Source organism: Microtus pennsylvanicus, chromosome 11 (genome assembly GCF_037038515.1).
Source record: "Microtus pennsylvanicus isolate mMicPen1 chromosome 11, mMicPen1.hap1, whole genome shotgun sequence".
NCBI lineage: Eukaryota > Metazoa > Chordata > Mammalia > Rodentia > Cricetidae > Microtus > Microtus pennsylvanicus.
Genome location: NC_134589.1, coordinates 9164364 through 9175135, shown reverse-complemented (window position 1 = coordinate 9175135; position 10772 = coordinate 9164364). Strand labels below are relative to the sequence as shown.

General features: G+C 55.3%; 1 protein-coding gene across 1 annotated transcript; it reads left to right on the top strand.

Annotated features, from left to right (window-relative positions):
* The first annotated feature begins 53 nt into the window (after positions 1-53).
* Fdxr (ferredoxin reductase) lies at positions 54-10076 on the top strand. The gene is made up of 12 exons (XM_075990054.1): positions 54-225; positions 818-921; positions 5176-5271; positions 5451-5573; positions 5694-5807; positions 6090-6191; positions 7001-7108; positions 7366-7450; positions 7539-7738; positions 7818-7989; positions 9347-9517; positions 9637-10076. Exons 1-12 carry the CDS (start codon positions 147-149, stop codon positions 9765-9767), a joined length of 1485 nt encoding a protein of 494 aa, XP_075846169.1. The 5' UTR covers positions 54-146; the 3' UTR covers positions 9768-10076.
* The last annotated feature ends 696 nt before the right edge of the window (positions 10077-10772 follow it).

Genomic DNA, 10772 nt, shown 5'->3' with positions numbered 1-10772 from the left:
AGCTTACCTAGCGGCTGGAGGCGAGGTTTGGGGCGGGGCCACAGTGATGGGCGGGCCCAGAGGACCGCCCCCGGCGGGTTGTAGACCGGCGCTCAGCATTTGGAGTCCCTGCGAACCTTTCCGCCCGCCGGTTGCCGTTCTCAGCCATGGCTCTGCGCTGCTGGCGCTGGTGGCATTGGTCTGCGTGGCCTGGGGTCCGGTCGCCTCCTTCCAGGAGCATCCCGAGTAGGAGCAGGGCTCTTGGGGCTGCACCAGGGCGAGGGGAGGCCTGTGATCAAGAGTAGGGGTCCGAGGGGCGAAGCTGAAGGTGTTCTTGCGGGAGAAGTGGGAGTGGTGTACAGAGGAGTCTGTGCAGTGAGGTGGGAAGCGTCCTGGATAAAACACGGGTCAATAAAGACGAAAAGGCTAGATCATGAGGTCCGCATGTGTGAGACGAGGTGAATGGGGCGTGACAGGGAAGTGAGGATATGAGCGATAGAGTTCTGCAGAAAAAGAAAGGGTAGGAAAAAGCGAGATAGAGACGTGATGGAGATATGAAGACGTGGACTCATACAGGGAGCCCCACAAGAAAAATGAAGTGCTGTGTAGGACAGATTCCAGGGCCAAGGGGGTCTGGCGTAGGTTAGCGCAGGCTAGCGTGCTCATAGGTGAGGTGTGGGGTTCTGGATAATGACAGCCCCTGGCATTCAGATGAAGTGGTGAAGCTTTGAGGAACAGAAAGAGAAAGATGCAGGTGAGGGGCAAGCTGCGATTGGACAGAATTGGTGTGGTGGTTAGAGCGTGTTGGTTTAACCTTGCTGTCGCCTCCTCTGCCCAGCCCCAGGTTTCTGCCGGCAGTTCTCCACACAGGAGAAGACCCCTCAGATCTGCGTGGTTGGCAGTGGCCCAGCTGGCTTCTACACCGCCCAACACCTGTTAAAGGTAAGCTCTCTCTCCGGGCTCCTTTTTTACCTTTCACTCCTTGCCCCAGTTCTGTGGGTAGGCTACAGCCCTTTGGTTTGCCTGGGATAAGGAAAAACTAAATTTCCAGCTCACCTAAGCTGTGTCCTTTCTACCTGACTCCACCCGTCAATCTGGGGTTCCCATCCTAGGTTCTCAGCTGTGAGAGAAATGTGTTTGCCCCATGGTTGGTGGTTAGTGGCAGTGCTGACTGCTTCACCAAGCAGGGAAGATTTTGTTTTGTTTTCTTTAGTCTTGTGGCGTGGCTTTATCCTTCCCTTATCTTCTTCTGCATTTCTCCATCTCCAGCATTCTACTTCTCAAGGCTATCTCGTCCTAAGCATTTGCTATCCTCACCACAGCCCCAGCTTTCCCCCCACCCCCATGCCCATTTTCTCCCGTTAAAGGCCAAGGTCTCAAAGCTTTCAGTATTAGTCTTGTCAGACAGGGCTCCAAGGTCTGTCAGACCTTCAGCCAAAAGAGGAAGGGGGAGAGGCTGGAGAGAAGACTCCGTGGTTGTCCCACAGAGGATGGGAGTTGGGATCTCAGCACCCACATAGTGGCTCACAACTCCAGCTCCAGGGGATCTGATGTCCTCTTCTGGCCTCTGCTTGCACCTTTATGTATGTGCGTGTGCACACACACAGAACTAAAAATAATAAAAGTATACTTTAAAAAAAGAGTAGGGGATACTAGGATTGCCTGAGCAGAGACAGTGTCTGAGCTTTAGAAGGGTTGTAATATCTACAAGACAGGAGACAGAGCGATTATATTAATACATACAGATACTTGTGAGGTAGTGTGACCCGCTGGCCTGGTTTACCCAGGGCTGACACTAGGAAGGTCTCTTAGAGACCTCTACTGAGAAGTGACCTATACATGACTCTGTAGATGATTACCATGACGCATGCAGGACAGCGTGGCCAGAAGTTGCTCTCTAGAATGTACATGTGAGATGCACTGAAGACCGTGTGTGGGCTTTGGCGAGCTCCCTGATGTGAGGAGTCAGCCTGGAATGCAAGGCCACTGATGGAGGACAGCCTGGGCTCTGGGGTGGAGACTCAGCCACTGATGGAGGACAGCCTGGGCTCTGAGATGGAGACTCAGCCACTGATGGAGGACAGCCTGGGCTCTGAGATGGAGACTCAGCCACTGATGGAGGACAGCCTGGGCTCTGGGATGGAGACTCAGCCACTGATGGAGGACAGCCTGGGCTCTGAGATGGAGACTCAGCCACTGATGGAGGACAGCCTGGGCTCTGGGATGGAGACTCAGCCACTGATGGAGGACAGCCTGGGCTCTGGGGTGGAGACTCAGCCACTGATGGAGGACAGCCTGGGCTCTGAGGTGGAGACTCAGCCACTGATGGAGGACAGCCTGAGCTCTGGAATGGAGACTCATGGGTTTTTAGGGCCGGGGCGGCAGAGAGGGTAGGTGAGAGGTATGGTTGGTATCTGGAAGAGTTTCTTGTAAGGGGCACTGGCTGTGTTAGCTGAGGGTGAGGGAATAAACCTAGAAGGCGGGGTTCCTGGGGTCTTTTCAGTGGGCCAGATCTTGACCTATAGGCGTGTGGATGTATTTTCTTGTGCTCCTTGACCTGACATTCTAGTGTGAGGTGGCTGGTTTGCAAGGTATTTTCAAGCTTAAGCTAGGCGACCCCTAACCTAGTCTGAGCTGCATTTTGTGAAGGATGTGAGCACAGAAGAGCAGGAGTTGCCTCAGGCGTGGGGACTTGTGTGGGCAAAGGCCAGAGGAAGGAAACGTCCCTTTGGCATCATTTCAGAGCCTATTCCAGAAGGTCAGTGGGTGTCTGAGGGGTGACGAGGTGAGAGCTAGGGCTAAGGAGGCAGCTGGACCCCAGGTCACAAGGTTCCTAGAAACTGTGGACTACGGACCAACCACGTTGTAGACTTGGGTGGTTTTCTTTGAGCATTCTCTATATTCCCTGCTGGAGAGGTCTTGTTTAAAGGAGCATTTCTGGGCCCAGCACAGATTTAGTCAAACTCAATGACTAGGACCTTCAGAATCATCAATTTTAAGACCCCCCCCCCAGGGGAGTGGGGGATCCTAGTATCCACAGACACGTAAAACTGGTGAAAGCACCCTGGGGAGGGGTGGGGGATCCTGGCGTCCATAGACGCGGGCACTCTAGAGAGGGGTGGGGGATCCTGGCATCCACAGACGCGGGCACCCTGGGGAGGGGTGGGGGATCCTGGCATCCACAGACGCGGGAAACTGCTTTAGTCAAGCGTCTTAAGCAGAGGTTTTGAGTTTGGTTCCCAGAACCCATGTCAGGTGGCTCAGCCACCACTCCAGAGACTCCAAGCCCATCTTCTGTCCCTTCAGGCACCTGTACTTATATGCTTATACCCCTCCCCCCACATACACCTAATTTATAAAATATATATAAAATATATGTTTATATTTATAAAAATATATTTAAGAAAGGAAAAAGAAGGAGCCCTTCCTTGGGGGTTGAACACAGGGCCTTGTGAATGAGAGATAAGCATTCCCCCAGTGTGTTGCACCCCGGCCCGTTTTCCATTTGGAATAGTCTCCCTGAACGGTAGACTTAAGCAAAACTGTTTGCCCAGGAGCAAGAGAGTGGAGGTAACGATGGGGAACTGATAGGACAAGGTGAAAGGGGAACTCCAGGGGCTGAGATGGAAGTGGACACAGAAGTAGAGGGGAAAGGGTAGGGGACAAACAGTGTATGGTTCTGAGATCTCAGGATGAGGTAAAGAGATGGGTAAGACTGGGGAGGGGAGATAGAGAGGCTGTGACAGAGAAAGCTACAAGATTGGAAATCACAGGAGGCAGTGGGTAAGACGTCTCTAGGACATCCTGAGTGTATGTCCATGAAGAACAGAGGACCCCAGACCAGAAGTGCCCCAGAACCTGTCCTTTTTAGGAAAAGGGACAGAGAAGCAGCAGTTGGCAGGAGGAGAGAGGCTTCATGAAAGATGGCTTTGTGTGTGAGATTAGGGGCTACTGTGAGGTGGGCTGGGGAAGAACCTTGTGCCCTGAAGGAAGACTCCCTTTGTAGCAGGGTGGAGTGGAAGCTGGAGACAGTGAGGTCAGGTTGTGTCAGGGATGCCCAGCAGGCCCAGCAGTTTCAACTTTGCCTTATGGCAATGAGAGAAGCACGTGGAGGTGTTTGAACCAGAAATGACATGTTCCAGGGACAGTCAGAGTTTTAATGATCCCGAATGAGTCCATTGTGTCCTCCCACTGGGGGAACGTGGGTTGAGAGCCCTGACTCACTCAGCCTTGAGTGTGGCCCAGAGGGACAGGACATTCTACTGCACAGAAGTGTGCTGGAGCTTTCCCTGTGACGGCCAGTTAGCTTTGGAGCTGGGCCTAGCTCTGGCTGTTGACTTCATGGCCTGAACTCTTGTGGGTTCAGATTCCATGGAGTTTGAGAGAGCTGTTTTGGGAGGTCACCTCTGGGCTGGCCAAGGATAAAACAGGCAGCTGGGCTAGAAGGCTGGATTTAGGGCGGGTGGTGGAATAGAGGGGAGCAGAATTTGGGCAAAGGATGGCAGGTGTGTAGGCAGGAACTCAACTGCCTTGAGTCCTTTTGAACTGGGTGGGATAGGGCAGGGTGCAGGGCGTGTCACCTCAATTCCCCAACTCTGTCACTGTCCTTCCCCAGGGCCCAACCAGGCCCATGCTGTTGGTGGCAACAGAGCCACACCAAGCTTGTTTGGCCAATTCCAATCTCATACCGTCCCTACACCTTGCAAAGTGCCCTGGGAGGACAGGCTGCACGGGGCAGCTGGAAGCTGAGAGTGTAGGCCCCCTGCCACTCTCTCTGCCCCACATGCCCCAGCTGTGCCCCGACTCTGTGCCTTGCTGATCCCTGTCCCAATGGCATCATCTCAGAAACCAAGCTAAGGCAGGTCTCAAAGATGGCATCTCAGGTCACATGACCAGCATTTCTAGAAGGTGCAGGTCTCCATCTGACCCGAGGATTAAGCCATGATACTCACTTCCGGCTTCTCACATTCTCCATTGGACGTCCTTGAATCTGACCTCAGCTTGTCTCACTGCTTAGGCTCCTCCAGAGCCCTTGTCTGGGCAGAAGGAGAGCCAGCGCCTTCTGTCTGCTTGTGGATGGTGGGAGCCCGTCTCCTCGGCCATCTGAGCTGAGTTTTCTTGCTCTGTGTGGGGAAGGGAGGCCCTGTGGGACCCCAGCCTCACTCTAGAGCCCACCAGTTGTGATTTTTCTCCCAGCACCATACCCGGGCCCATGTTGACATCTATGAGAAGCAGCTCGTGCCCTTTGGCTTGGTGCGCTTTGGTGTGGCACCTGACCACCCTGAAGTCAAGGTGGGTGTCTTTTAGTGTGGGGGGTGGTGTTGGAAAGAGTGAAAATGAGGAGGACCGAGAGGCTCCCTGGAGCAGCAGAATGACCCTTGGCTCCATCCCACGGGTCATGGGGTGGTGGTGGGACATGCCCCAGGAGCTGTCCTGTCTTCTAATGTTCCTCTCGCCATGCCGCCTGGCAGAATGTCATCAACACGTTTACACAGACAGCCCGCTCAGATCGCTGTTCTTTCCGGGGCAATGTGGAGGTGGGCAGGGATGTGTCGGTGCCAGAGCTCCAGGAAGCCTACCATGCGGTGGTGCTGGTGAGTGTCTGTGTGGTGGGGGTGGATGTGAGGGGAGGGGAGGGGCTGATGGGAGATGAGACGGGACTGGAGGCCAGTACTGAGGCCTCCGGCCTGGGTGGGGGCTGCATCTTTCCTCAGAGTTACGGAGCAGAGGACCACCAGACCCTGGACATTCCTGGTGAGGAGCTGCCTGGCGTGGTCTCAGCCCGGGCCTTTGTGGGCTGGTACAATGGTCTTCCTGAGAACCAGGCTGTGAGTTTGGGGAGCGCCCTTGCTGCTTCTGGCTGGTGTCAGAAGCATCCCTGGGGTGTCAGAGTTTGAGGTCAAGGCAGGGAGGAGCTGTGAGCCGTGGATGACTGAGGCAGGTCAGCCGTGGAGACCTGTGGAGTGGGGGAGGGGACGCGGCATAGAGTGGACTGCCTCAGGGGAGGGCAGCCTGAGGGTACAGCTGGGCCTGGCCTAAGGCGTCTGCAGATGAGATAGCCTGACTGGAGCTGGGGACAGGGACACCCCATTAAGACCTTTCTCCTCCAGCTGGCACCGGATCTGAGCTGTGACACAGCTGTGATTCTGGGACAGGGGAATGTGGCTCTGGATGTGGCCCGGATCCTGCTGACCCCACCTCAGCACCTGGAGGTGAGGGGCAGGCAGCGGCTGGAGGGGCGGAGGTGGGAGCACAGGGAGCAAAGGCTGCTCCTGCCGGCGGGGTTCAGGTGTCATCCCTCCACACACCCAGCCTCTCTCCAGGAGCCCAGGCGGATGCCCTCACACTCCAGTGTGCTGCTGGACGTTCCACACACGTTCACCCTGTTTGGAACATCTGGACCCACCTCCTGCTAGTTCACAGCTAACATTCCTCCCTCTTTCCATTCTTGGCTCTCCTATTCCTTCTGTGAAGAGGTCTTCCAGGCTGTCCTATTAGGTGTTTCTTCTGTAATATGGTCTCATCCCTAATCTTGCCGCACTACAGGTTTACATTCTGTGATGAGATTCTATTATCTGTCTCCCCATGAAATGAAAACTCTGTGGGTTTCTGAACTAGCCTGTTTGACTCACACAAACCGCTCTTGCCCCCTTAAGTCCCTTGTCCTGTTCTGGACATGTTATCGATTGTGAGTGGGTAGAAGAATCAGTGGGAATCCTGTTGCATAGAAGCCATTTGCAGAGTTGGCGTCAATGCTCTATGTGGCCACCAGGGGGAGTAGTGGCATAGTTTTTGGGCCTTGACTTTTTCTGGATTGGAAAGGGAACAATACCAACTGGCCAGCGAGTCCCTTTCCCCAAGTCACGCCCCCCCCCCCTTTTTGAGTCAAGGTCTCATTATGTAGCCTTGTCTGGCTTGGAACTACTGTGTGGGTCAGGCTGGCCTTGAACTCACAGAGATCGCTGTGTCTCTGTCTCATGTTCCACGGTGCTTGGCCCTAAAAGCCTCATTTTTGTGCCAGAAAACAGACATCACAGAAGCTGCTATGGGGGTCCTGAGGCAGAGCCGGGTGAAGACTGTGTGGATAGTTGGCCGGCGTGGACCCCTGCAAGTGGCCTTCACCATTAAGGTACTGGGTCCAGCGCAGGAGGCGCCAGGGTCCCAAGAGGAGGCTTCCTTCCACTTCTGTGTGTTGGGGTTACCACACAGCCCTGGGAGGGAGTAGCTGCTTCCCTGGATGAACAGGAGGGTGGGCAGGGCCCCAGGTCTGTTGGTCTTTCCCCACGCTGCTGATAGTCTATCCCACTAGGCCTGAACTCTGGTGGGTTCAGGATTATTCCGAGGTCTGGACCTGACCTCTTCCCTTGCCCCTCCCCCACCCTTAAGGAACTTCGAGAGATGATTCAGTTGCCAGGAACCCGGCCCATTTTGGATTCTTCGGATTTCTTGGGCCTCCAGGAAAAAATTAAGGGTGAGGGGCCAAGTCCAGCCCTCTAGCTCACAGGCTTGGGGAAGGTGACCAGCAGGGACAGCCCTGAAGTGTTCCATGTTGCTGACAGATGTCCCCCGTCCAAGGAGACGGCTGACAGAGCTGCTGCTTCGAACAGCCACAGAGAAGCCAGGGGTGGAAGAAGCTGCCCGTCAGGCACTGGCCTCCCGGGCCTGGGGCCTCCGGTTTTTCCGAAGCCCCCAGCAGGTGCTGCCCACACCAGATGGGCAACGGGTAGCAGGCATCCGCCTGGCAGTCACCAGACTGGAGGTGAGTCTCATGTTACCCAAACTCCCCTTTCTTAGGCTTCCCCCATCCCAACCTGGTGTTACCCACATTCTCAACACAGGGTGTTGGTGAGTCCACTCGGGCGGTGCCCACGGGAGAAGTGGAGGACCTCCCTTGTGGACTGGTGCTGAGCAGCGTTGGGTATAAGAGCCGCCCCATTGACCCCAGTGTGCCCTTTGACCCCAAGCTTGGAGTCATTCCCAACATAGAAGGCCGGGTTGTGAATGTACCAGGTGAGAGAAAATGAGATGACTGGGCATCCAACTGTGATGGAGGCTGGGAGGCTGGGCATCCAACTACAATGGGAGGCTGGGAGGCTGGGCATCCAACTGTGATGGAGGCTGGGAGGCTGGGCATCCAACTGTGATGGAGGCTGGGAGGCTGGGCATCCAACTACAATGGGAGGCTGGGAGGCTGGGCATCCAACTGTGATGGAGGCTGGGAGGCTGGGCATCCAACTACAATGGGAGGCTGGGAGGCTGGGCATCCAACTACAATGGGAGGCTGGGAGGCTGGGCATCCAACTGTGATGGAGGCTGGGCATCCAACTGTGATGGGAGGCTGGGCATCTAACTACAATGGGAGGCTGGGAGGCTGGGCATCCAACTGTGATGGAGGCTGGGCATCCAACTGTGATGGAGGCTGGGAGGCTGGGCATCCAACTGTGATGGGGGCTGGGCATCCAACTGTGATGGAGGCTGGGCATCCAACTGTGATGGAGGCTGGGCATCCAACTGTGATGGAGGCTGGGAGGCTGGGCATCTAACTGTGATGGAGGCTTGGAGTCTGGGCATCCAACTGTGATGGAGGCTGGGCATCTAACTACAATGGGAGGCTGGGAGGCTGGGCATCTAACTACGATGGGGGGCTGGAAGGCTGGTATCCCAAGACCACTCACCCTACAGTGATGGAATGTGTCTTAAGACAGGCCCCATTCCAGAACTTAGCCCTCCCTCCTCCTGCCCTCCAGGGCAAGTTCTCAGACAAGCTGGGACATCATTTAAGAAAAGCTTACTGAGGCCTGCCGTGGGCCAGTGCTGACACTGGCGGGAGATAGCCCCTGTCCTTGGGAGCTTCTCTCTTCTTACCCACGTGCCCAACTTGTTGTTCACTGGTTCAGTAAATATTTCTAAGGGCCTGCTGAATTGTGATGAGCAAGTCTCAGCTCATGTCCTCAGCGAGCCTCTCATCCTCTGGAGACTGCGGAAAGGAGGATGCTTTGGGAAAACAAGAATCTATCGTGGGTCAAACATAATGGTGCACACCTTTAATCCCAGAATTTGGGAGGCAGAGGCAGGTGGATCTTTGAGTTTGAGGCCAGTCTGGTCTACAGAGTGAGTTCCAGGATAGCCAGGGCTACACAGAGAAACCCTGTCTTGAAAAACCACACACACACACACACACACACACACACACACACACACTCACACACACACTCTACCATGGTGAACCAGTGGCTATATTTGGCCCAGTCTGTAGATGAGAGACATGGGGGAATGTTTATGTGTGTGCATGCACACAATGCACGCGCATGAGTGTGTGTGTGTGTAGATTGGAATGCAGAACTGCCAGGCGGTCTCTTGTCCTCAGGCCTCTACTGCAGTGGCTGGGTGAAGAGGGGACCCACAGGTGTTATCACCACGACCATGACGGACAGCTTCCTCACCAGCCAGGTGCTGCTGCAGGACCTGAATGCGGGGCTGCTGCCCTCTGGCCCCAGACCTGGCTATACAGCCATTCAAGCCTTGCTCAGCAATCGAGGTCTGAGTCTTATGTTAAGGTCTGGGAGTGGGGAGGGGTGAGGGCGGCTTATCTCTGAAACTTTACCCCTTGGGAGGAGGGTCTTGAGAAGCCTTCGTTTGTCTTTTTATCTGCCTTAGGGGTCCGGCCAGTCTCTTTCTCAGACTGGGAGAAGCTGGATGCTGAGGAAGTATGTCGAGGCCAGGGCTCTGGGAAGCCGAGGGAGAAGCTGGTGGATCCGAGGGAGATGCTGCAGCTGCTGGGGCGCTGAGTCTGGACCCCAGCCCCTGCCACGAAGAAAAAGAGCCTTGTGCAAGGATGAGGGGCCCGAAGCAGTTGGAGTTAGACTCTCCTCCCAGATACAGTGCCGACTGCCCTGACTTGGAGGCCGAGGTGCAGCCCTTCCAGGGACCGCTGAACTCTGCCTTTTGCAAGCTGATGTTGCCAGTGTGGGTCTAGACCACCGAAGGAACCCCAAGTTAGGGACTGATGGACATACAGGCTGACTCTACTTCCTTCCTGGTGAATTGGAGGGCTCCCAGAATGGGGGCGCAGTGGAAATAAACAGCTGTACCAAAGAGCCTTGGTTGATGACTCCTTTTTTGGGGGGAGGGTGGGAGGGAGTCACTTCCTGGCCTGTTTGTCTGTGGCTGCCAGACTGAACTAAGGAAACAGAACCTTGCTCAAGAGCCTCTCAGGGACCAGGGGCCTTGGCAGTCAGGCCTGGCAATCACTTACCGTCCCCTTCCGGCCTATTCTCTGCTGCTGTAGCCTTCAGTTCACACTTCAGTCACTGGTGACAAGTCTCTTACTTGTCTGTGCTGCTGGCCTCACTGCCCGGTACCCCCAGGACAGAGAAACAGTGGCAGGAGAAAGAAGGGAGGACGAAGGGCCCTGGGCAGCAGCTTGTCCCTGGTATGCTCTGGTCTCTCCCGATTGCTGGCAGGCTTGGCCGGGCCCTCCAGTCTCCACTTGGTCTATGCCTTTCCATTTTCAAGCTTCTCAACAAACCCAGAAGCCTTTCCAAAACCTACCCCAGCCTATGGCACCTTACAGTCTCTTGTGGCAGCAAGATACTGGCCTTAACTTTATAAACTGAAGGAGCCTCGAAATGAACTGGCCCAAGGTCACACAGCTAGGGAACTAAGGGCTCAAACCCAGGGTTTCTGGCAAGCTGGTGTTTCCCCCTCTGTCCCCTGGAGGCTGCCCTTGCCTCTGAGCGTCGGGTCTGGGGACAGGGTCCCTGAGCAGGAGAGAGGAGAGGGGGACAGCTGGG